Source organism: Pongo pygmaeus, chromosome 2, assembly GCF_028885625.2.
Source record: "Pongo pygmaeus isolate AG05252 chromosome 2, NHGRI_mPonPyg2-v2.0_pri, whole genome shotgun sequence".
In the NCBI taxonomy this organism is placed as follows: domain Eukaryota; kingdom Metazoa; phylum Chordata; class Mammalia; order Primates; family Hominidae; genus Pongo; species Pongo pygmaeus.
The window spans coordinates 188,837,807-188,864,524 of record NC_085930.1 but is presented as its reverse complement, the minus strand read 5'-3'; the positions used below and the strand labels follow the sequence as shown (position 1 = coordinate 188,864,524).

The window sequence follows — 26,718 nt, the reverse complement described above, 5'->3', positions numbered from 1 at the left end:
ATAATACAAAAGTTAGCCAGACTTTTGTCCCAGCTACTTAGGAGGCTGAGGTGGAAGGGTGACTTTAGCCCAGGGAGGTCAAGGCTGCAGTGAGCCATGATTGTGCCATCCAGCCTGGGTGACAGAAAGACACCCTGTCTCAAAAAAAAAAACAATAGCATCCAAAAAAGCTTATAATATAGCTTGTGCTTGTGGATAACTTTTCTACCTTTACATGAAATCATTTAAATAAAATTAGAAAAGTCCTTCAACTAGAGACAACACATTACATGCATCTAATCGACAGATTAGGTAAGTATTTTCAAGAGTTTTCTAAATAGACATGTTCTTTGGATAGATAGACCTCTTAAGAAAAACATACTGCATCACTATAATAGTCAACTATTCATTAAATCCATTGTGATTTTTTTAAAAAGTTCCATTCTCTCCCAATAAAATGTAATTCAGTCAATGAATTCGAACCAGAAGATTTACTGGGGAAAATATGGGATTTGTAATAGAGGTCATGCACTGTCACCAGCTAGCTCTCTGGCCTAAGGCAGGCTGCCATATAGGGCTCTGAGCTCCAGTGTTCTCCTCTATAAACATGGCCGTAGCAATAATTCCCACCACACAGAGTTGCATGAAATTTAAAGGGGGTGAAATATATCAAAGTGCTTTCTGTGCTATACGGCAATACATAAATGTTGTTTATTATACATTATGGGCTAATTATTATTATCTCATTATCTGAATCATTTTATAATGGGGGAAAACAAGCAGGAGGAAGAATAAGTGAGTCTGACAGCCACATAGGCTGGGAGTAACAAATATTAATCTGTCAGAAAAAAACACTAGGCAACTAGTAGAAGAACCAAGAAATTAGCAATCAGAAGAATAAAAATGTTCGAGGACAGTATTTTTCTAAAGAAAAATATAGAAATACTCTATAATCCAAGAGTTTATAGTTTCTTAAGTAATCATAGTCTTGCTAATTTCATTGTCAAGAGTTTTTTACTTATTAGGGAATCTGATGGAAATTTATTTTATTTTATTTTCTCATTGAGTTTTGTTCTTGTTGCCCAGGCTGGAATGCAATGGCGCGATCTTGGCTCAATGCAACCTCCACCTCTCGGGTTCAAGCGATTCTCCTGCCTCAGCCTCCCAAGTATCTGGGATTAGAGGCATGCACCACCACACCCGGCTAATGTTGTATTTTCAGTAGAGATGGGGTTTCTCCATGTTAGCCAGGCTGGTCTGCAACTCCTGACCTTGTTATCCACCCACCTTGGCCTCCCAAAGTGCTGGGATTACAGCGTGAGCCACTGTACCTGGCCAGAAATTCAACATACCAGACATGAATTCTCAATTTATGAAGTTGCTTGATAATGTCACAAAGTCCATAATCAAAGAGAAAAATTATTTGACACTCAGAGAGGGATGGCCACATAAGGAAGGATTTCATTATAACATGAACAGGTGGCTAGGCACAGTGGCTCACGCCTGTAATTCCAGCACTTTGGGAGGCCGAGGCGGGTGGATCATTTGAGGTCAGGAGTTCGAGACCAGCCTGACCAACATGGTAAAATCCAGTCTCTACTAAAAATACAAAACTCAGCTAGGCATGGTGGCAGGTGCCTGTAATCCAGCTACTCAGGAGGCTGAGGCAGGAGAATTGCTTGAACCCAGGAGGCAGAGATTGTAGTAAGCCAAGATCATGCCACTGCACGCCAGCCTGGGGAATAGAGCGAGGAAAAAAAAAATCAACAGGCATGTTCCACTGGACACCAAGGCTGGCCACAGAGGTAGTGTGTGCCCCTCTACGTGGCCAGTGCTGACAGGGAGGCACTGCCCAATGCATTCACCAGTAGTTCTAAACATTCAGGGAACATTAAGACGGAAAACCCTTTCAAACCTGTCACATATAGAACAAACAAACACCCCAGTCTAATGATCCATGCTTTCTTCTCTCTTGCCCTATTAATATCTAAATATTGGTCCTATCATACACTGTCTTTCACATACAGAGTCAGCACCCGATGGCCTCTGCTCCCAACAGCTTCTTTCAATCCTGATAAAAAGTCTATATGGATAACTGTCTCCCAATTTCCTTGGGACCAAAGCACAGAGAATGGTATACAGCCCACAATCAAGCTAAGCTTCTTGACTCATAGAGTTTCAAACCCTCTACCTCATCCTCTCATTAACCAGCCATCTTCTCACTAAGATCGCCACCCAAGAAAGCATGGTAAAGCGCATGCCTCCATGTGGACAAAAGGGCAGCCAAGAAATCAGGCAGGTGCAAGATGACAGTGAAATGCAACTGGAAGAATCAAAGGACAGTGTATGAGTCCATTCTCACACTGCTATAATGAAACAGCCGAGACTGGGTAATTTATAAAGGAAAGAGGTTTAACTGACTCACAGTTCCACATGGCTGGGAAGGCCTCAGGAAACAAAATCATGGCGGAAGGCGAAGGGAAAGAAAGACACCTTCTTCACAGGGCGGCTGGAAGGAGAAGTACTGAGCAAAGGGGGAAAAGCTCCTTATAAAACCATCAGATCTCATGAAAACTCACTCACTATCACGAGAACAGGATGGGGGTTACCAACCCCATGATTCAATTATCTCTCACCAGGTCCCTCCTACGACATGTGGGGATTATGGGAACTACAATTCAAGATAAGATTTGGGTGGGGACACAGCCAAACCATATCAGGCAGAATACAAAATAAAACTTTTTTTAAAGTAATGGTGGTAGAGTGCTCTATTAAATTAAAACAGATTACAGGCCGGGCACAGTGGCTCAAGCCTGTAATCCCAGCACTTTGGGAGGCCAAGATAGGCCAATCACTTGAGGCCAGGAGTTCCAGACCAGCCTGGACAACATGGTGAAACCTCATTGCTACTAAAAATACAAAAATTAGCCAGGCACGGCAGCACATGCCTCTAGTCCCAGCTACTCAGGAGGCTGAGGCAGGAGAATTGCTTGAACCCAGGAGGCAGGGGTTGCAGTGAGCTGAGATCACACCACTGCACTCCAGCCTGGGCAACAGAGCGAGACTCCGTCTCAAAAATAGTAATAATAATAATAATAATAAAATAGGTTACAGATAAAACTCATATAACATTGGGTAAATTTTTTTAAAAAATTAATGGTAGCATAAGAATGGAGGCCCCAGAAATATATTCATTCTAAGATAATTGTTTAATATATGTCAAATCACAGGAAATACAAAAATGCGGAAAAGAATCACCAATAAAAGTTACTAGAAAAATTAACATCAGTATAGAAGAAAATTAACCTAGATCTACAACTTATACGAAACATGGTAATAAGGTCCAAACAGATCCAAGAAATAAGCAATTACAAAACTAAAAAGAGCAGAATCATATATTCAGCCCACTTTTAAAGGGGAAATAATTTCTGGCCAACAAAATTAAGGATATCATCAGAGATGATGTAGTTTAGTCTAAAAATATAAACACTAGTGAACATGTTTTGCACCACAAAATGTAACGAAACAAAAAGCAAGAGAATGGGGAAAGATATAAAGTACAGTGAATAAAAGCATGTATCCAAACTATATAAAAACTGATGAATCACAAGATGTCAACATTCAAATTCAACTTAAGAATTTTTTTTTTTTTTTTTTTTTTTTTGAGATGGAGTGTCGCTCTGTCACCCAGGCTGGAGTACAGTGGCGTGATCTCTGCTCACTGCAAGCTCCGCCTCCTGGGTTCACTCCATTCTCCTGCCTCAGCCTCCTGAGTAGCTGGGACTACAGGCGCCTGCCACCATGCCTGGCTAATTTTTTATATTTTTAGTAGAGACGGGGTTTCACCGTGTTGGCCAGGATGGTCTCAATCTCCTGACCTTGTGATCCGCCTGCCTCGGCCTCCCAAAGTGCTGGGAAAGAATTTTTTTAAAGACTGTTTAGTTTCCAATGTGAGAAAATATTAAAATCAAACCATCACATCCTCACAACCTCCTTAAGTAATCGTATTAAAACAATCTCAAGGCACAGGTACAGGCCTCATAAACCAGCAAAAACTATTAAAATTGCACAGCCTGAAGCCACAGAGAAAACCCGTATATCCTCTCCTACAATATAAATCGGCTCAGCCTTTCTAGAGAGCAAAAAAACAGTGACCCTTTGACACAGTATTTCCCCTTTGGGTACAGGCCCAAAAGAAGAATTTTAAAAAAACGAATTTGTATAAAAATATTCACACATGCACTATCTATAATAAAATAATGTAGCAATGGCCCCAAATAGAGGAATTAAGAAATCGTGGCATATAAGCACAAGAAAATACTGCAACATTATTTAAAAAGACAAATTTATGAATTGTGTGTAATGAGTCTTGCTTGGTCTAGAGTGGTGCTTTTCCAACTATTGTCAGGATGGATGAGGTTGTTTTTGTTTTTTGTTTCGTGTTGTTTTCATACTGCACATGACTAGTTCAAAGCTCCAGCCAGATATGGTCTTACTCACCACACACCTTAAGTTCCACAAAACCCAAACCGGTCTATGTCCTAGGCAAACAGATCCACTGGTCACACACTTGGCTGTGGCTACAATGTCAAGTTGCTATATAAATCTCAAAACAGGCCAGGCGCAGTGGCTCACGCCTGTAATCCCAACACTTTGGGAGGCCGAGGCGGGCGAATCACCTGAGGTCACGAGTTCGAGACCAGCCTGGCCAACATGCAGAAACCTCACCTCTACTAAAAATACAAAATTAGTCAGGCGTAGTGGCACATGCCTGTAATCCCAGCTACTCAGGAAGACTGAGGCAGGAGAATCGCTCGAATCCGGGAGGCAGAGGTTGCGGTGAGCCAAGATCGTGCCGTTGCACTCCAGCCTGGGCAACAAGGGCGAAACTCCGTCTCAAAAAAAAAACGAAAGAAAGAAATCTCAAAACACTACTCTTAGTGTTGTACTCATCTCTCAGCCCAGTCAGCTGACACACTTTAGGTAGCACTTGTCTAGAGCTAGGTGAACTCGGCCCAAGTCTAAGAGTGTCTCACCCGCCAGGAAAGCATTATCTAAAAGACTTTCAGGACACGAGGTCAGGCCTGCAGCCTTCACAGCAGCCCCATCAATGCCTCCTCACTGCAGGCGCTTCCCAAACGCCACACTCTGCCAGTCTCTGCCCAGGAACTACTCCCACATCTCCCTGCTCAGCCCCTGTTCTGACAGTCCTTGACCCTAAATCTGCTTTCATTTCACAATCAGTGTCACGCTCATTGAAATCTATCGCTATGAGAAACCCAGGCTTCCTTGAGTTTGCCGCCAGTACCTTTAGAAGCTGAAATACACATTTGCTCCTTGAAGGCAAGAAAATTGTATCATTTATTGCTGAATCCTAAAAATAGTACCTGGTACAGGGCAGGGGGCAGGAAAACTGTGTCATATTCACCACTGAATCCCAAAAACAGTACCTGCTACGGGGCAGGATTGAACAAACTTTTGTAGGATGAATGATAGTTTTTGTCTCCATTATTTGTTATTGGGTCTCTCTCTCAAACTACTCCTCAGTGCCCTTCTGATCTGAATTTAAAATACTTCATAATACAGCTTCCACTTAAAGTCTCTGGCACGACTAAACAATGGGAATTCTCAAAATAAAACTCATGGCCACGCACAGAAAAACAGCCTGAGGCACCAGCAGAAATTCTAGCTTTTCAGGTTTGTTTGGCTGAAGTCACTCTTAGCAGCCTGGACACTTGAACCCCACTGCCCCCAGCTCTCCCACCTGCTGTAACCAAGCCAGTCTCACATGGTTCTTCAGGAAAGTGGCTGCCTTCTCTAAACCACCATCCCACCTTGGATCCTACCTGCCTCCTGTGCTCAGAGGACACCCAGCCCAGAATGACCAATGTGCAGTTCTGTGCACAATCTTAAGCTAAATAGGATTCTAATGATCATTTTTATGATGCACTAACCAGAAACTTGACCAAGATGCAAGACTTTGACATCCAAAATCAGAAGAAAGTCAAGAAATACTGCACAGGGCTCTATAATGATTTCCCTTGACAACTTCTCCCGCCCCACAATCAAATGGTAAGAAAGGAGCAGCATTGGCTAGGTGCGGAGGCTCACGTCTGTAATCCCAGCACTTTGGGAGGCAGGTCAGGAGATCAAGCCCATCCTGGCCAACATGGTGAAACCCCATCTCGACTAAAATACAAAAAATTAGCCGGGCATGGTGGTACACACCTGTAGTCCCAGCTACTCAGTAGGCTGAGGCAGGGGAATTGCTTGAACCCAGGAGGCAGAGATTGCAGTGAGCCAAGTTCGCGCCATTGCACTCCAGACTGGCAAAAGAGCGAGACACCGTCTCAAAAAAAAAAAAAGAAAGAAAGAAGAAAAAGAAAGGAGCAGCATTAGAAGCCCCATGTATTGTTAAAATCCTGTCTTCAATGCATTTCAATATACATACAGTATATACTTAGCCATTCATTTACTACTTTGTATTGTATCCCTCTATGCACTATTCAGAAGTAACATCAAAGACAAAGTCACTGATTTTATATTGCCTGCCATTTAAAAGAATGTTAAAACGGTGGCAAATATAAAGGTCAAGATTGCAACATGTTTCAGAGTAGCAAGTGAATAGTCATTTTAAATAAAAATACACCACATTGTCAATCGGTAGGTGTTCAGAGAACTTTGTTTACGATGATGTTTTCTTGGCAACCAGCCTTCCCACTGGAAGACAGGAAGGGAGCATGAGCTTATGTGAGCAACGCGCTCAGGAAACACAGTCGCTGCGTAACACTTGTTTTTATAACTACAGAACAGTGTCTCCTGTGGAAAACAAGCGGTCATTGCTGCAAAGAGAAACATGATGTAGGTAGATGGAGTCACAACAAATCCACGCCAGGACAAATCACATACTAACACCGCGGGAAGACTGTGACTCACACACCCTTGGGAAAGGAAGGCCAAGAAGACCAGAACACGATATTTTCTAGAACATCAACTCAAAAAAGAGTGGACGGGAAAAAAAATTAACCAAATGAGCTGTTTGTAATTATAAAAAGAAGTAACCCAAATGCCCAAGAACAGATTTGCTTAATAATTTATGGTACCTCCATGAAATGTAACACGCTTCAGCTATTTAAAATTGACTTGTGGATGAGTGTTTACTGATAGAAAAATATGTACATGGGCGAAGAAAGCAGGTAACAAAACACTATGTATGATGTTATAATATACATGACATGCACGCTCTTCCTGGCGTATGATGTTATCTCAGCATGGGGAGACAATGTGGGAATTTTTTTCTTCCCATTTTCTTCTGGCATTTTTTAATTTCTCTTCAGAAACATAGATTTATTTTTTAATTAAAATATAAATAAAAGTTTTTTAACTGAATGTATTTAGATATGCTCCCTTTTCTCAAACCTGGCTTCCCAACCACACAGCTTAATGGGGGCTGTATATTCCCACTACTCAAAGTAAAGCGTGGTGGCAATAACTTGAGATTTTTATTTTTTATCTTTGAGAGAGTCTCACTCTGTCGCCCAGGCTGAAATACAGTGGAACGATCTGGGCTCACTTCCACTTCTGCCTCCCAGGTTCAAGGGTGTCTCCTGCCTCAGCCTCGCAAGTAGCTGGGATTACTGGTGCCCACCACCATAAGTGGCTAATTTTTGTATTTTTAGTAGAGACGGGGTTTCGCCATGTTGTCCAGACTGGTCTTGAACTCCTGATCTCAAGTGATCCACCCACCTTGGCCTCCAAAAGTGCTGGGATTGGCCGGGCACAGTGGCTCACACCTGTAATCCCAGCACTTTGTGAGGCCGAGACAGGCAGATCACCTGAGGTCAGGAGTTCGAGACCAGCCTGGCCAGCATGGTGAAACCCCGTCTCTACTAAAAATACAAAAATTAGCTGGGCATGGTGGCACACACCTGTAATCCCAGCTACTCGGGAGGCTGAGGCAGAAGAATTGCTGGAACCCAGGAGGCAGAGGTTGCAGTGAGCTGAGATTGTGCAACTGCACTCCAGCCTGGGTGACAAAGCGAGAATCTGTCTCAAAAAAAATAAAAAAATTGCTGGATTACAGGCATGAGCCACTGCGCCCAGCCAATAATTTGAGATTAATAAGAGAATATCTTCAGATTTGTAGCTGACGAAATTCAGGAACAAGTAAAATAGAGGTGATAAGGAGTGTAACCTCAGGGAGGCAAATGAGACTATGATTACAACTGGGAAAAATGAAACTAATCGGGAACACTGTACTCTAGTTGGCTCCCACTCATGTTTACAGAAGGGGATGGTCAATGTGGAGAATGGAAAAGAAGCCATGAGAGTGAGGCCGTGATGTCTTCTCTAGAGGCAAAAGAAGGCCGTGGGGGTGAAGGGCAGAAGGAATGTGTTCAGTCCCTCAATGCAAGACATCAGAGACCCAGCAAGGGTGGTGCCCTAATGACATTTACGTCCTAGTAAAGAGAGACAGGCAACAAGCAAGAAAGAGACATCGAAGATGATTTCCAGCAGTGATAAGAGGAGCCTAAGGATTGGGGTCTTTATACAGATGGGGGACAGGGCTGTCTCTAGGAGGCTGAGACTTCAAAGATGATGAGTAGTCAGGCAAGCAAAGAAGGAAGAGTACCCTCTCCAGATGCAAAAGCATGTGCAAAGGTCCCAACTCCAGAAAAAGCTTGGCTACTGCTTTGAAGGATAGAAAGCCAGCCGGGTGCTGGAGGAGCATGAGAAAAAGGTGGTGACAGTACAGGAGGACAGGGCTGCAAAGGTCAGCTCAAGGAAGCCTCGCACGCCAGGGGAGAGCTGGGTGCACACTGGGCAGAAGCAAAGCCACTGGAGGCTTCTAGAGTGAGAAGTGCCATGATCTCATCTACATTTTTCAAAGATCACTCTGGCTACTGCAGAAGAATTATGGAGGGGGGCGGTCAAGAAAATATGCAGTTGAGAGGCTACTGTATAGTCTAGACCCACACTGTCTAACATGGTAGCCACTAGCCACATGTGAATATTTAAATTTAAATTAAGTTAAATTAAAAATTCAGTTCCTCTACCACACTGGCCACATTTCAAGTGCTCAACAGCCAAAGATGGCTAGTGGCTACCCTACTGGACAGCTAAGACACAAAACAATTCCATCATCTCAGAAAGTTCTTTTAGACAGCCTTTGTCTAAACAAGGCCAGATGGTGGCTTAGCCTGGGGAAGATGGCAGGAGGAAGAGGGAAAGGGGCTGACAGCAGAGACAGGGAAACGGGCAGTGTCAGGATATTATACTTATTTATTTAATTAATTTTTTTTTTTTTTTTGAGACGGAGTCTTGCTCTTTTGCCCAGGCTGGAGTCCAGTGGCGCAATCTCAGCTCACTGCACCTCTGCCTCCCAAGTTCAAGAGATTCTCATGCCTCAGCATCCCAAGTAGCTGGGACCACAGGCGTGTGCCACCACGCTGACTAATTTTTGTGTTTTTAGTAGAGATGGAGTTTCACCATGTTGGCTAGGCTGGTCTTAAACTCCTGACCTCAGGTGATCTGCTAGCCTTGGCCTCCCAAAGTGCTGGGATTAGAGGCGTGAGCCACTGCACCCAGCCAGGATATAATTTTAGGATACAGCACACTAGCCCAGGAGATGGATTAGATGTAGAGGCATGTGGAAAAGGGTGGAAGTGAGGACAACTCCTAATGGTTCTGATTCATTACTGAGTCCATAAGAGCACCCTCCTGTCTCTGCCCAACTTTTGCTTTCATCAAGCAACCACCTACCTATTAATTCAACCTCTCAGGTACTTCCATGTCCGAATGAAAGACATGAGTGTTCCAATAACCAGAGCACAGATCTCCAGTATATTCTCGCTTCCAGAGCAAACCAGACAAGAATTTTAAAATGCAAAAATTAAGCACCCATAAATAAGAGGCAAATGAGCAAATTAATCACCCGTAGATAGGAAGCAAGTGAACAATAAGAAAGTAAAACAAGATTCCAGATCAAGGGCAGCAAGCATGCAACACACAGAAGGGGGAAATATAATGGAGAGAAAGCACTATCAGAAGATAGGGCGGGGAGCAGTGGCTCCTGCCTGTAATCTCAGCACTTTGGGAGGCCAAGGCAGGAGAACTGCTTAAGCCCAGGAGGTCAAGGTTGCAGTGAGCCAAGATCACACCACTGCACTCTAGCCTGGACAACAGAGCGAGACCTTGTCTCAAAAAACAAATAAACAGAGAAAGAAAGAAAACAGGCTGGATAGCAGGGAATAACCAAACAGGTCACCAGTAAAACAGAATTACCAGAATACAATAGTTGCAAAATCCAAAATCTTGGTTTCAATAGCAAATCCAGTGAAGTAAACGTGTTCACATAAACTAGGTAGGAAAGAACAAATGCATGTAATCCCAACAGAGTATAGGCCTTGCTGCTAAACACTGATAAAACGTCTGTGAAATGTCAAGAAAAAAACAGCAGCAGGCATGGTGGTACACACCCGTAGTCCCAGTTACTCAAAAGGCCGAGGCGGGAGGACCGCTTGAGCCCAGGAGGTCGATGCCAGCCTGGGCAGCATAGCAAGACCCCATCTCTAAAAAAACGTACAAATAAATAAATGTTGAAATGTTAATGCAGTAATGATTCCTCCAGCTTGCTCGGACTTTGAGTGTCTCCCTTTCTGCAGAGGACTCCTATGCGTTAGAGCTGTACAGCCTGGTCCTGCACAGCTAAAGGCAGAGGCTGAACAACTAAGTTTTGACAACACTATAAATTTACTGTTCTACTTAGGCATCATTTATTAACTTTTTTGATAAGTATAAAACCGAATCAGCTGGGCACAGTGGCTCACGCCTGTAATCCCAGCAATTTGGCAGGCCAAAGTGGGCAGATCACCTGAGGTCAGGAGTTCGAGACCAGCCTGACCAACATGGAGAAACCCCGTCCCTACTAAAAATATAAAAATTAGCCAGGTGTGGTGATGCTTGCCTGTAATCCCAGCTACTCAGGAGGCTGAGACAGAAGAATCACTTGAACCCAGGAGACGGAGGTTGCGGTGAGCCGAGATCACTCCACTGCACTCCAGACTGGGCAAGAAGAGCGAAACTCTCTCTCAAAAAAAAAAAAAAAAAAAAAAAAGATTTATTCTTCTAGGTATTTTGAGCAATGAGGATGCTGTCCCCCACAGCAGCTGGGGAAGGCCAGGGGCAGGGCACGAGGTTCAGCTACTACAACAGTCTCAGGACAAATGGGGAACATGGAAACCATCGGCATACGAACACACTGAACTGAGCACCTGCAGCAGTTCCCGACTTACACATACAAAAAGAAAATGTGAAACCACCTTGTCAACAGTACACCTTTTATAGTCATTTCTTATTTTTATTTTATTTTTTAAAAGTGATGATTTTCTTCCGGATGAAATCCCCCTGATAAACATGAAGATTGAATTTCCAGGCTAACCCATAAAAGCCCATCCCTCTGATCTGAATTTGAGTATGAATAATGGCCCAGAACAGAGTTCCCATCAAAGAGGCCAGCAAAAGCTTTCACTGTTGGGGAGAGCCTTATGCAGAATTACCAAGTAAAAGATGTCTCTCTTCGGCAACCCCAAGACTCCATAAATGCCATTTCATCTTCTTCTCGAAGAGAACCCCTCACTAAACCACTACTAAAAGGTCAAGTACCTCTGTTACAGATCCACTAGCTTAAAAGTGAGAGCTAGGGAGGGGATAGCTCCAGAGAGGACAGCAATAAGATAGGTTGAATGGGCAGCTGTGATTACAACAACCCTGCAAGGTAAGGCACTACAGAGGGGGAAACCAAGGCTCACAGGAATTCAGTGACATTAAAGCATTTGCTGAAGTCACATGGCTACTAAGTAGTAAGTGGAGGTGGATTTGAGCCCAGGCCAGTCTAGCCCCCTGCGGGCTGCCTGGTGCTACTGAGAAGCAGATGTCGTTTTGGTGACAGGAGCCAGGTGGGCGGCTGTCGGCAAGCACATGCTCTGGTGGGGGCTTGGGGAAAAGAGCAGTTTCTCTTTTTTTCAAGACTGTTTCATTCAAGGAAAGCAGGAGGGACAGGCAAAGGACAGTAGCCCCACTCAAGTAAGCAGCCTGCAACCAGGCACCCTGCCAAGCTCTCCTGCGGGGCAGGAGAGAGGTTTCAGCAGGCTTTGCCAGCTCCACTCCCCAAATGCAAAAGGACAGCTGGAGTCCCTGGGAAGTGGCCACTCCAGATTGACAGCTCCCTGACAAAAACAGCGGCAAGACCCAAAGTGCTGGGCTCCAAGACACTGGTGAAGGAGCTGCAAGACTTAGAGGCTCTCACAGCCTACTCGCCCTAATCAGCTTGTCTCCAGCAATGAAACTGGGGACCTAGACAGAAAATTCACACCAACTGAGGCTTCTTCCAAAGAACAGGCCAGACAATCAATGGCAGAACCTGCCCCAAATGGCACCTCCAAAGGGGCAATTCAGCAGCTTTACACAAATGATACAATATGTGAATTACTTTCAACCCTGCTTCCTGTAGCCACTCCCAGCTATTCCTCATTCCACTTCCAGAATGACCACCATCCTCATGCTTTTCCCTTGCTCATAATTGGCTGGTCCCTCAGGTCTAACCTTATCAAGACCAACCTCTTTTACATCCCACAGAGGATTCAACCTTGCTTTCCAGTCTCCCCAGGAATCTTCTCTTCCATAAGACAATTTACTATCTCACATACAAGCCAAGTTGGTCCCAACTCCATATCTTTGTCCGCCTCCACCCCTCCAAAGCGCTGCCTCTTCGGATTCCAACCAGTTGTCCAGGCCAGTAACTCTACTAGATTTTGTTGATTATTCCCAGGTCTAAAATCTCCTCTCACAAATTTTAAGCACCACACTGTTTAAAGCTTAAATATCCAGCTGGGTGCAGTGGCTCATGCCTGTAATCCCAGCACTTTGAGAAGCCAAGGCAGGCAGATCACTTGAGGTCAGGAGTTCAAGAACGCCCTGGCCAACATGGAGAAACCCTGTCTCTGCTAAAAATACAAAAATTAGCTGGGTGTGATGGTGCATGCCTGTGGTCCCAGCTACTCAGGAGGCTGAGGCACAAGAATCACTCGAACTGGGGAGGCGGAGGTGGCAGTGAGCCAAGATCACACCACTGCACTCCAGCCTGAGCAACACAGCAAGACTCTGTCTCAAAAAAAAGAAAAGCCTCAAATATCCTAAAAGTGCTGCAGGGTCTAACTTCATGACTCATGAGGGTTTAAAGACCACCTCTGTCATGAAGCCATCTTTGAACAAATCCTTGAACAAATTACCTAACCTCTCTGACTCTCCATTTCCTCATCTGTAACACATGGGCAAAATCGTAACTATAACATGTAAGCCAATTACTATCATAATTAAATGAGATGACATACATAAAAGTGCCTGGCATAGTGTTTGACTCATAATAGACACTTGATGGATTGGAGTTAGCTCAAGCGGTTATGTCCTCATGCCAGACTTTCCATAATAGACACTTGAAATTAATATACACACTCCACTATGATAGAGATCCTGCCATGGACCTGTTTCCCTCCCACTTACACCCTCTCTACCCCTATAATACCAACTGCAGTGCAGAGCGCACAGGAAGCCATAAGTCAGTATTAACACTTATTAACACAAAGCAGAATCTTTCCTTTTTAATCTTTTTTTTTTCTTTTGAGACAAGGTCTCACTCTGTTGCCCAGGCTGGAGTGCAATGGCACGATCTTGGCTCACTGCAACCTCCGCCTCCTGGGTTTAAGCGATTCTCCTGCCTCAGCCTCCTGAGTAGCTAGGATTACAGGTGCCTGCCACCACGCCAGGCTAAGTTTTGTATTTTTAGTAGAGATGGAGTTTCACCATGTTGGCCAGGCTGATCTTGAACTCCTGACCTCAGGTGATCCACCCTCCTCGGCCTCCCAAAGTGCTGGGATTACAGGCGTGAGCCACCGCGCACCGTCTTTCCTTTTTAATCTTACCACATGAGGCACATACTATCCTGCACCTCAAGCAACATCTCTGTCCAGAGGCATATTCAGATTCATTAAATTCTTGTCATTGTTACATTGTCCTGTTGTTCTAGCCCTAAAAATAGGTGTTCCTGTTCACATCTTCCCTGTGCCTGGGAACAAGGGAAGTCCTAACTCATCACCACAGTACTGAACAGACCAGACAGAGGCCTGATCTGCAACCATAGATCTCAGTCCTCTTGTCGTCTCCCTGAGGGGCCCAATGTGGGATCTTTTACCAAGCACCCTAGAATCACAACATATTAAACACTCAGCAAGTACCCAAGACACTTTTCCCTGGCTTTTCAAGGGTCAAACCTATGATGTTTCAGATAATAAGATACCATGAAAATATCATACTGGCGGCTGTGTGTGGTGGCTCATGCCTGTAATCCCAGCACTTTGGGAGGCCAAGGTGGGCAGACCATTTGAGGTCAGGAGTTCGAGACCACCTTGACCAACATGGTGAAACCCCCATCCCTAGTAAAAATACAAAAAAATAGCCGGGCATGGTGGCACACACCTGTAATCCCAGCTTGAACCCAGGAGGCGGAGGTTGCAGCGAGCCAAGATCACGCCACTGCACTCCAGCCTGAGCGACAGAGCAAGACTCCAAAAAAAAAAAAAAACCCAGAAAATCAGAAAAGATGCAGGCTTAATGGCACAGGTTCACAAATTGTGTAGTTTTCAGTTCTCTACTCTTTTCCTTTTAATTCTCCAAGACCTCAGCTATTCCACATCCCCACAATCTGTACCCCACCCATGACAGAGATGTACAAAGCAAAAGCAAAGGAAAACAGATACCTAACTCAGCTTCTGAGGATGGGAGGAGTCCTCACAAAGAACACCTGAGCTGGCTTTAAAGGACCAACAGGGCTCTTCCAGGGGGATGAGGGTGAGAGAATGCATTCTAGGCCAATGCAAGAACATAAGCAAGCACATGGAGCACCTAGAGAATGGAAAGTCTCTAGGAAAGCACCTAGAGAACGGCAAGAGCACGGAGCACCTAGAGAATGGAAAGTCCTTTGGGACAGACAGAAAGTAAGCAGAGGGCAGGAAAGCTGGATCAACAAGGTAAACTGAGGTGACGTGCCATGTTAGAAAAATCTAAATGGCACCACTGAGGATTTCAAGGTGGGAAAATGACATGATCAGACCCCTATTTTAAAAATATCTGAGAGTGCAGTGTGACAGACTGGAAGGGAAAGTAAGGTGGTTGTTAGGAAGCTTCAGCAACAGTCCAGGTGAGAAAGGATGAGGGCCTGAGCCTTAGCAGTGCAAGGGAGAGAGGAGGATATACCAGAATTTGGTGACTAATGGGATGTGATGCTAAAAGAGACAGTGAGATAGCCATGTTCATGGCAGCACTACTCACAGGAGCCAAAAGGTGGAAGCAACCCAGTGTCCCTGACAGATGACTGGATAAACAAGATGCGGTATATACACACAATGGGATATTATCCTGCCTTACAAAGGAAGAAAATTGACACAACAACGTGGATTAACCTTGAAGACATTATGCCAAGTGAAATGAGTCAGTCAAAAAGGACAAATATTGCATGATTCCACTTGTATAAAGTACCTAGAGTGGTCAAATCTTAGAGACAAAAAGTAGAATGGTGGTTGTCAGAGGCTGAGAAAAGGGGAGAACAGGGAGTCATTGTTTAATGGGTACAGAGTTTCTGTTTTGCAAGATGAAAAGAATTCTGAAGACAGACAGTGGTGATAACTGCAAAACAGTGTGAATGTACTTCATTGCCACTGAACTGTACATTTTAAAATGGTTAAGATGGTAAAGTTTATGTTATATGTATTTTATCACAATTTAAAAAATAAAAAGAGAGAGAAGGAGGTAGAATGGATGATACCACACACCTCTCAATCTGGGGCACTAAAATGGATGGCCGCTCCTTTAACTGAGCTCCAGTCCATAGGAAGAGGAATACAGGGGAGGAAAAAGAGAATTCAGAGTTGCGCAGATGTCCAGATTCAAAATGAGCAGAGAACATGAACTTTTCCAAAAAGTCTTTCTGACAGGCTCAGCATCATCTCTCACATTCCAAAGCTGTAAAAATGGTACAACTTTAAAGGTAATGAACTACCGTCCAAAAGCAACAGCAAGTGACTTCTTGATTATGATTTTAGAAAAGCAGGATTTCGGGGTACACAGGGCAAATGACACAAAGACATCCATTTCACTCCTTTCTGAAACACCAATCAAAGGACAGCAAAGGGATTTTTTCAAGACATAAGCTATAGCACTAAAGTCTGGAAAGCTGGACGACAGATAAATGAATGCTAAAAGACTAAGATGGAGACACAGCTGAGTCCTAGGCCAGCAGCAGGGAAAGCCAAGATCCAACCCGATCTTCACCCCAGAAGGCCCAAAACACTCCAGAACTGGCAATTCAAGATAACTCTGGAAGATGCGGTGAAGTAGGAGCTAAAATAAAAAGAAAGGGTTTCTATGTAGCCGTCAGAGCCCCAAATCTCACCTCCACTCCAAGAGGCCCCTCCCTCTCCTGGCAAAGAACTAGAGAGTGATTCTCTAAAGCAGATGAAAACAAAGGTTTCAGCGCTGGGGCAGAATGGGCTTAGTTAAGAATAGGGGCACCATCACGAACATGGGGACTAAAAGAATGTATGTGTATCAGTCCAGATTTAGTCAGAAAATAGATGCTATTCTAGGTATTACAAGCAGGAAGAGATTTGATACAGGAAACTAAAAGCTTAAAAAATGATGGGAAGGGCAGTGATAGCCACAGTCAGAGAAATCACTGCCTGTGTTCGGGAAATCAGGATGTACAAGCGTCACAAGAAACTGCACAGATGACGTCAGATCCCCCACCACTGAGGTAACTGTGTCCCAGAAGTTCACTGAGATGCTGCTACGAAAACCTCACATCGACCAGGTGCCACAGTTGCAATAGCAAAGTGGCTTCTCCTTCTCTTTTGCCTTCTAAAAATCTCTTACTGGAAAAATCAATATCAGAATCTTGCCACCAAGGGACTCTAGGAAATGCAATGTCCAGGAGCCAGCCCCTGCAATGATGGGAGAAGCTTAGCAAAGCAGGGACACAGCTGAGAACCTACAGGCAATATCCAGCTGGTATCCAATACCCAGATGCTGAGACCACCTTCACCCTCTGCTCCCACTCAGTTCCCTAAATACTGGCAGACAGGCCTGTACTTTCCAGGCAAGAAATCAGAATAGTCTCCTAACTGGTAGCCAAAGGGAAAAAAAAAAAATCAAGACACTAACATTTAAGCTTCCCCAAAGAAACAGCCCAGCCAGGTCACCCTACAATGAAACTCACAGTTCAGAGAATAAAAAAAATTCCTATCTATGAAATAGTAAATTCCCAGCTTAAGTAGCTCTAATTTTTTCAAAAAGTGTCAATCAAATTCTCTAAATTTTAATTTGCTTCAAAAAGAATGTGCATGCAACATATGACATCTATGGTTGAGCTAAAATTAAGATAATAATTTAATGTGAGCCTATAGGCTACATTTCAGGTGAGGTAAGTGACTGGAATAAGTGGTTATATCTTCTTGCCTAAACTCTAGAACTTTGGTTTCCAAAGTAAGGCCTGGTAACCCTCTGACACCCCAGAGTCTTTAAGTAATTTGGGAGGTCAAAAGTATTTTCATAACATGAAGTTGCTTGCCTTTCTCTCTCTCATAGCATACAGTGGCATTTTCCCAAGGCTACATGACATGCAATGACATCATTTCAAAAGCTAATAGAATGTAATTGTTCAAAGTGTTTTAAATTTTTCTCAGTTTTAATTTCTAATATGGTAAATAGCAACAGAAATCACACAAAAGCTTTTTGCGGTTCTCAAAAATAGTTAAGAGTATAAAGAGGTCAAAAAGCTTGAGAATCACTGCTCGAGAACAACTTTTCAGCTTTTGGAAGTTGCTTTTGGAAGGAAGCTTTTGACATGTGAAACTAATAAGATTTACTTTAAGTTTATATCTTCAAAGTGGAAAAAAGTCTGTCTGCTCTGAAATTTTGCTTTACTACCTTGTATCAGTTTATCCATTAGGAGGAAGAGTTTTCCACAGAGATCCTAAATTAACTTTTTTTCTCCCTATAAGTAAACATTATGATGGGAAGTCTCATTGCCTGCAAGGCAATGTGCATAGTACAATGGTAAAATGCAGAGAGAATCTACACGGACTCAAACAAACACTTGTACACCAATAATTGAAGCGGCTTTATTCACAACAGTCAAAAGGTAGAAACAACCCGATGTCCATTAATAGGTGAATGGACAAATAAAATGTAATACATGTACATATATATGATGGAATATTATTCAGCCTTAAGAAGGAAGGAAATTCTGATGCATGCTACAACACTGAACCTTGATAACATTATGCTAAATGAAATAAGCCAGACACGAAAGGACAAATACTGTGTGATTCCACTTATATAAAGTGCCTACAATAAGCAAATTCATAGACACAGAAAGTTGAATGGGCATTACAAGGGGCTAGGAGAAGGGAGAAGTGGGGGTTTATTGTCAAATGGATACAGAGTTTCAGTTTGGAATGATGAAAAACTGGAGATCGACAGTAGTGATATTTAGACAACAATGTGTAGTGATAGTTACACAACAATGAGAATGTAATTTAATGCCACTGAATTGTACAATTAAAACGAGTTAAAATGTTTTGTTTGTTTGTTTTTTGAGACAGAGTCTCGCTCTGTCACCCAGGCTGGAGTGGAATAGCGGGATCTTGGCTTACCGCAACCTCTGCCTCCCGGGTTCGAGCGATTCTCCCTGCCTCAGCCTCCCGAGTAGCTGGGACTACAGGCGCCCGCTACCCAGCCCAGCTAATTTTTGTATTTTTAGTAGAGACGGGGTTTCGCCATGTTGGCCAGGCTGGTCTCGAACTCCTGACCTCATAAGGTGACCCACCCACCTCAGCCTCCCAAAGTGCTGGGATTACAGGTGTGAGCCACCGCGCCCAGCCAAAATGGTTTTTTAAAAACAGATTCTAGAGTCAGACAATCCAGATTCATATCCCAGCTCTACTACTTACTATCTGTGTGATCTTTGTACTTGAGTTTCCTGATCTGCAAAATGGTAATAGTATATAACATAGGGTTGTTGTGATGATTAAATGAGTTCATATAGGTAAATAATACATGCAATAATTAGAAGGCTTGGAATGATGCATGGCGCCTAGTAAGTGCCCTATCGCTCGGTCTCAAACTTTGGCATGTCTCAGAATCACGCAAAGAGCTTATTAACACACAGACTGCTACACCCCCACCCCCAGATATTCTGTTTCAGAAGATCTGGGGTGGGACCCAAGAATTAGCAGTTCCCAAGACACGCTAGTGCTGCTGGTTCAGGGAGCACACTTTGAAAACTGCTCTATATACATGTGAGATGTCATTATTATTACTGACAATGCTTGAGAGAATACCAGGCACATCAATAAATACTTGTGGAAGAAAGGACAGAAAGAGAGAGGATTCACTGAGCCCCTAACATGAAGTGTTCCCACAAGTAGATGGAGATCTCAAAGTCTTTCCTGGTGGAGATCTAAACCAGCCACTTCCACCTGATGGCCCCTGTCCATCAGAGTTTTCCAAAGACTCCCAGGAAGACAAAGAACCAACAGTGACATCTCAATATCACCGAGCCATCTCAGAACTTTCAAAAATGGGAAAAAAGCTCCTTCTTACAAAACAGTCCTGATGCGAGAAGGGAAGAAGAGGTGGGAGTAAGGGGCAACCATTTATGCTGAGTCTCATATCCCCTCCGGCCACCTTTTTGGTTCAGCCACCGTATGCAGCTGATTGCCACAGCAGGTGTGGCCCAACAGTCTTAGCCTCAGCTGCACTGAGGACCTCTTGCTTCTCAGCTGCTGCTGGTCCTGCTCAGCCTGTCAAAATACTTCCCATTTGCAGGCTTAGTGCCTATAAATACAGACTTGGAAGAGTGAGGGCTTTTCCACCCCTAGAACAAACCTTGACAGATGGGGGATGGGAGCCAGTGGATAAATACAGTACTCTCCCCGGCTCCATCTCAAGTGGACGATTCTGAGGCACATTCTGCAGTTACCCAGGGAGTCCCCGGTGAGGTTTAGCTCTAGCTGCCCACTGTGGAAGCCAGCTCCATAACTCACTCTTGGACTGGCTTTCCTTCTTTCTCTTTGTCACTATTCTCTTGCTCATAATTCCACTTCTGTTCCCTGGGATAACTTTCCAAAATAAACTGCCTTGTCTAAGCCTCCCCATTTTCAGTTGACCCAAGCTAAGGCAAGGCATAAACAGCTCCACTTACAATGCAGGTGGGGAGGGGGGCAGAATTAGCACAAGAGAGCAAACCAGACTAGAACCGCTGTGCTGCATGACACAGACTCTACGTAATGCCGGCATTCAGAGGAAAGGATGAAGTCTGAAGCAGAAGGTGAAGGTTGAGAGAGAGCCCAGACAAATGATCACAAGAGGAAGGTGGTCTTAGAAAAGGAAATCAGTTGGCCAGGTGCAGTGGCTCCCACCTGTAATCACAGCACTTTGGGAGGCCAAGGTGGATGGATCATGAGGTCAGGAGTTCAGGACCAGCCTGGCCAACATAGTGAAACCCCGTCTCTACCAAAAATACAAAAAATTAGCCAGGCGTGGTGGTGGGCACCTGTAATCCCAGCTACTCAGGAGGCTGAGAAAGAAAAGGAAATGAGTCTTACACATGGACAAGCCAGAGACTTGCCTCACTGGAACTGACCACCTAGAAACTGAAGAGACACAGGACAAAGTACACCCATAGAAATGAGGAGCTCAACAACCAAAGAGATGAGAGGAGATTTCCATGCTGGTCCAGGGAAGCTTATGAGCAGAAGTGTGAACCAAGACATCCCTCCTCCACTTAAGCACGCAAAACTTCCTACACAACCCCTGACAACCAGACTCTTGGGCTTACAACTTGTGATTAACTCTTTTTCTTTCTCTTTTTTTTTTTTTTTTTGAGACGGAGTTCCCCTCTGTCACCAGGCTGGAGTGCAGTGACGCAATCTCGGCTTACTGCAACCTCTGCCTCCCAGGTTCAAGCAATTCTCCTGCCTCAGCCTCCCGAGTAGCTGGGACTACAGGTGCGCACCACCACATCCAGATGATTTTTGTAATTTTTTTAGTAGAGACAGGGTTTCACCATGTTGGCCAGGATGGTCTGGATCTCTTGATGTTGTGATCTGTCTGCCTCGGCCTCCCAAAGTGCTGGGATTACAGGCGTGAGCCACAGCACCCGGCCATGACTATTTTTCTTTCTTCTTCCTTCCTTCCATTCTTCTCTCTTTCCTCCTTTTTTATTTTTTTACTTTATTTTATTTTTTTTTTTTGAGATGGAGTCTCACTCTGTTGCCCAAGCTGGAGTGCAGTGGTGCAATCCTGGATCACTGCAACCTCCACCTCCTGTCAAACTCCTGACCTCAGGTGATCCACCTGCCTCGGCCTCCCAAAGTGCTGGGGTTACAGGCGTGAGCCACTGCGCCCTGGCCTTTCCTCCTTTTTTAAAGCAAATGCGTATGTGATTACTAATTGGCCAGACACACTTTATGTATTAATTTATTTAATCCACAAAATAACCTTTTGAGATAGGTCGTTATTGTCTCCATTTTACAGATGGAGAAACTGGGGCTCAGAGAAGTTACACACTGAGTGACAGAGACAGGATTCAAACACTGCCAGTCTGGGCTCTCTCCTTCACGACTGTCCCCAACAATCAATGAAATCACCTCATTCTATATGATAATCCCCCATGATTCCTTTCTCAACATTTCCCATATGTTTTATCCTCACCATGTGCAGGGCCTGTAACTCCATGGAATTCATACATTTCCAAAGCATTCACTGAGCTCCTGATATATATACCAGATGCTAGACCAGCTGCTGGAAATAACACAAAGTCCCCACTCTCCAGGAAGGTCGCACTCAAAGGCAGAGACAAGCACGTGAACATGTCGCTGGGGGTTAGACAGGAATGCTTATGGGGTCTAGTGGGAGGCAATACGGAAATGATTCACAGAGCAAGAACCACTTGAATTCAGTCTTGAAAAGAAGCTCCACTGGGAAGGTGCATTACAGACCTTGCGCAATGAACCAAACCATGGAGAGGTGAACCTACACATCAAGGTGGCAGGGTGGGCCCAGGATTAAATCAAAGAGATAGGTGAAAGACAAATTCTCACTATCCCAAAATAGCTGTTATTGAGCATATGCTATGTGTTAAGCCCAAGGAAGTGGGAATAAGGAAAGAGAGATACTAATACACTACTCATATCCCACAAAGGTGAAGAATGGCAAAGATCTACAGACAGTGCCTTAGACATGGTAGGTACATCATAAAGATTTGTTGATTCAGTCTTCCTCCAACACCACTTTAAATCATATGACCAAGAATAGCTTTCCATAACCGACCATATAAAATCAAGATCAAATGTTTTCCGGATTCAAGGCCCCCATCATCTACTCTCTACTTGGTTCTACCTCACTTCTTGCTACTTGCCAAATGTATCTTTTTATTCCAAATACATTACAGGCAAATTAGTGGGAAATATTCACACGTTATATCTTCTTTGCACATATAATTTCCCTGGCCTGGAATGTTGATGTCCCTTATTTTCTAGCCATCTTTGTACATAATCTTTTTCAAAAGTAACCAATGCAGGGATGACTTTTTTTTTCCACTCAGCTGGTTTTGGCCTTTTCCCTAAGACATCCCATGGCACTTGTGGATTAAAGTTTCTGGTGTGTTTAGCACCAATGGATTTTGCTCTTTATGCTCCTTACAGTCATGCATGTATGAGATGGCACATAGTAGAGGTTGCTGAAGAAACCCTTATTGGATTCATAGTGTAGTGTTACATACCATAACAAAATACTGGCTGGGTGCAGTGGCTCACGCCTGTAATCCTGGCACTTTGGGAGGCTAAAGTGAGTGGATCACTTGAGGTCAGGAGTTCAAGACCAGCTAACCAACATGGCGAAACCCCACCTCTACTAAAAATACAAAACTAGTCGGGTGTGGTGGCATACGCCTGTAATCCCAGCTACTTGGCAGGCTGAGGCAGGAGAATCGCTTGAATCCAGGAGGCAGAGGTTGCAGTGAGCTGAGATTGTGCCATTGCACTCCAGCCTGGGCAACAAGAGCGAAACTCCATCTCAAAAAAAAAAAAACTTCCCATTATCACGCACTGTGCTTTACGATAAATGTTATCAAACTTTCCTTCCCTTCCTCCCCGGAAACATAGATAATGAAATATACTGATTCATCAACCTTGTAAATAATCCCAGTCTCCCCCAAGGAACTGCTGTGATATGATTGAAATCATCAGTCTACACTGGACGAGATGTTTCTAGAATACTAACATTCTAGAAACACACACAGTAAGCTCCCAATAACTATTTGTGGAAGTGAATTAAAACAATCAGCCTTTTTTCCCACACCTGCTATCCACTACATTATGCAGCAAAGTTTGTAAGCAGAACTTGAAGAAGAGCCCAAATCAAACATGGGGAAAGTCATTTGACCCACTTTCCATGTCGTGCTATCCTAAAAAACTTAGGCCACTTTCTTCTTCCTGGAGGTAACAATCTGTCAATTGCTTAGGTAATCCCTCTCCACCTTTAGAAGCTATTAGTGGGAACTGCCCAACACTGGCCATACAATCTGAAAATGGCATTTTCAAATAATTTATGGATAACATCCTAAAAAAGGACTGCCGATTGTCACACTCCACTCTGTGGATCTTTTCGAAAGAAAAAAAAAGTAAGCAATCAAAAATTAAGTTAGGTTTCATCCCTCAAATGATATGGAATTACCATAAACAAAAAAACTAAACGTCACAGAGAGGATACTAACTCTGATACTCCAGTGTGTATCGAGCAAAAGTGCTTTGAAGCCAGCCAAAATCAACCCACAGATAATAAAGGAAACTTTGGAAATGCTGCCGCTCATTTGGACTTTTCTTTTCCCCTCTGACAATACTCCACATGCTATGAATAAAATGTATTAGACCATTGCGAGACCTGCCTCGGTCCATCCAATCCATGCGCCTCCCAATGCATTGAGATCTGCCGGGTGACATATGAGATCTAAAGTGGGTGGATAAAAATAACCTGGTCCTCAAAAAGACATGATAAACGCCAGACAGCTGAGTCACTTTGAAGCCCATTTTGACTTTTGAAAGGGACATTCACCCTCCTGCTGCTTCTCACACATTCACATAGAACCAGGTGAAAACCACCACCAACCGCCCCGGGTGGAAGGCGGCGATCCCTCTCAGCTTCCTCCTCATTCTCCGAGGTCATGACTCGGGATTGAACTTTTAATAATTTATACTTGCGCATGTCAGTCCAAGTGACTAATTTAGAAGGGCAAGGGGGGGAAGGCTTAAGAAAACCATCACAATCCAGTAGATCCCCTATTTCTGCTGCCCGAGTGGAGGCACCCGAAGGTTTCATCTGACATTTTTTTGGTTTGTTGTTTTTTTTTTTTTTTGAGACGGAGTCTCGCTCTGTCGCCCAGGCTGGAGGGCAGTGGCGCGATCTCGGCTCACTACAGCCTCCTCCTTCCCGGTTCAAGCGATTCTCAAGCCTCAGCCTCCCAAGTAGCTGGGACTACAGGCGCCCGCCACCGCGCCCGGCTAATTTTTGGGGTTTTTTTTTTAGTAGAGATGGGGTTTCGCCATATTAGCCAGGCTGGGTCTCGAACTCCTGACCTCAAGCGATCCGCCCGCCTCCGCCTCTTAAAGTGCTGGGATTTCATACGTGAGCCACCGTGCCTGGCCCTGACATTCTAAAGGCAAGAAAAGGAGTGGGGTGAATTGGGAAGTGGTGGAAGAAAAGCTCAGAGAGCAAATCAGAATTGTCCAGGAGTGGGGATCCCTGAGCAAAGCAAGATGTCCCAGAAAAAGAAGGGCTGTGTGTCCGGGGGTGTGGGGGGATCACCCCGTCCACCTACCCGCCCTGCGCTCTGCCCCGCGGAGGACGCAAACGATCTGCAACGTGCAGTTCGAAGTAGGGAACTCTTGTATTTCATCTATCTTTAAACGGCGGCGGGGCTGTGTGCAAGCTGCTGGGAATCGGGCCCTTCCAGCCTGGGGAGGCTGGCGGAGCAAAGCCACCAGCACGACCCAGTCCTCGGCTGCAGCCGCCCTGGGGCGCTCACTAAGTGTCTGCCGAACTGCAGTGCTCCTGAGCCAACTCTGCCGCCCGGAGGAAGAGAAGAGGTCCCCGGCCGCCACTGCGCATCTTCTCCCCCGGCTTCACGTGCCGCAGGCCGCCGGCCCCGCGACCCTCCCCCGAGGCGTCTCACTTACGGGAGAGTCGTAGGAGAAGGCGCACTCGTTCTTGTAGACCCTGTCGCCGGACCTGGGCACGCGGATCGTGGGCATGTGGGGCACCAGCAGCTCGCCGATGTCTCCTGCAGCCATCTTCCTGCCTCCGCTGCCGCCCGGCATGCCGAACAGGGCGCCCCGGCGCTGCATGGCCTCGGCGCGCACCGGAGCCCAGCGAGCCGAGCCGGAGCCGGAGCGCGGGGTCTGCCGGCGGCCGCGGCGCCAGCGAGCGGGCGGACGGGCGGGCTGCGCGGGCGACGGCAGCCGGCCGAGCCGGGGCGGGCGGGGAGAGCGGGCCGCGGGGCGGGAGCGGGCACTGGGGGCTCGGGGCGGACGGGCGACGCTGCTATTTTTAATCCAATGGCGAGTCTCCGGCCCAGCTGCAGCGTCAGGCGGGGCTGGGGAGCGCCAGCCGCAACGCGCCGGGGAGGGGGCGCTGGAGAGGGGCCCTGCGCGCGGGCCGGGCTCGGCGGCGGGGGGCGGAGGGCGAGCCCCTGAGGCGTCGGCGCGGGAGCCCGAGCGGGCTGGAGGCCGAACGCGGCGCGGGAGAGCCCCGGGAAAACACCACGGAGGTGTTTTCTATCCCGAATTGTTGGCTTGCAGAGGGGCAACTCCGAGGAGGCCAACACAAAGAGCAGGATTGGGGGTTTTAAAAACCGCTTGCTTTTAAAACAGCCGAAGACTAGAGCGGTGACGTCCCCGGATTGGGTAGGGGCGGGACTCGATGTGCAAATCTGGAATCTAAAGTGAGGTTTAAATCTAAATTTGCGCCATGCACTTCGGTGCTTCCCCACTAAGCTTCGTTCCTTACTTTAACATCCAAAGCTCAAAAATAGAATAGAATAAGATCGAGTGAGGATAGAGGGTGTGGGGGGGGGGGCGGGGGGGCCAGGGTGTGTGTGTGTGTGTGTGTGTGTGTGTGTGTGTGTGTGTGTGCATAATAATAATACAGGTTTTCTTACATATTGGAGGAAGTCAGGGATGGTCAAAATTTTTTTCAGGGCGTCGGAAGGCTTTCTATTTTTCACTGCCTTTGGAGTATCTTCTATGTGATTCAAAGTTCTCATGTCGAACATTCAGTGGCCTGATTTGAGGATTTGGTAGGCAGACATACATATTCCTGTCTTGATCGTCAGTTCCTCAAAATAAATGATGAACGGGGTTGGGCTGGGGGATTGATCATTTGCAAGCAGAGCATGTCTCCCAGCATACTCTCATTTTCTCCAAAAAACCCACAAGACGGGTTCAATGACATTGAGGTTCTCTAACTACACCCAACATATATATATTCATGGCAGGGTATCCAGTGATCCCTGCCAGTTAATGAAACGCAGAAATAGCGAGAAATAGTGAACCAAAACGCTAATTTTTGTAA

The 26,718-nt window shown here is 45.2% G+C and overlaps 1 protein-coding gene across 2 annotated transcripts in view; it reads right to left on the bottom strand.

Moving 5' to 3' along the window:
• Positions 1 to 25,956, bottom strand: part of USP13 (ubiquitin specific peptidase 13) — a 134,900-nt gene extending 108,944 nt beyond the window's left edge. For both annotated transcript variants that reach the window (XM_054479442.2, XM_054479443.2), the window contains exon 1: positions 25,326 to 25,956. In XM_054479442.2, coding sequence (XP_054335417.1) covers positions 25,326 to 25,493 — 168 coding nt within the window. In that variant the 5' untranslated portion in view covers positions 25,494 to 25,956. The remainder of the gene's footprint in view (positions 1 to 25,325) is intronic.
• Between the last annotated feature and the right edge of the window lie 762 nt (positions 25,957 to 26,718).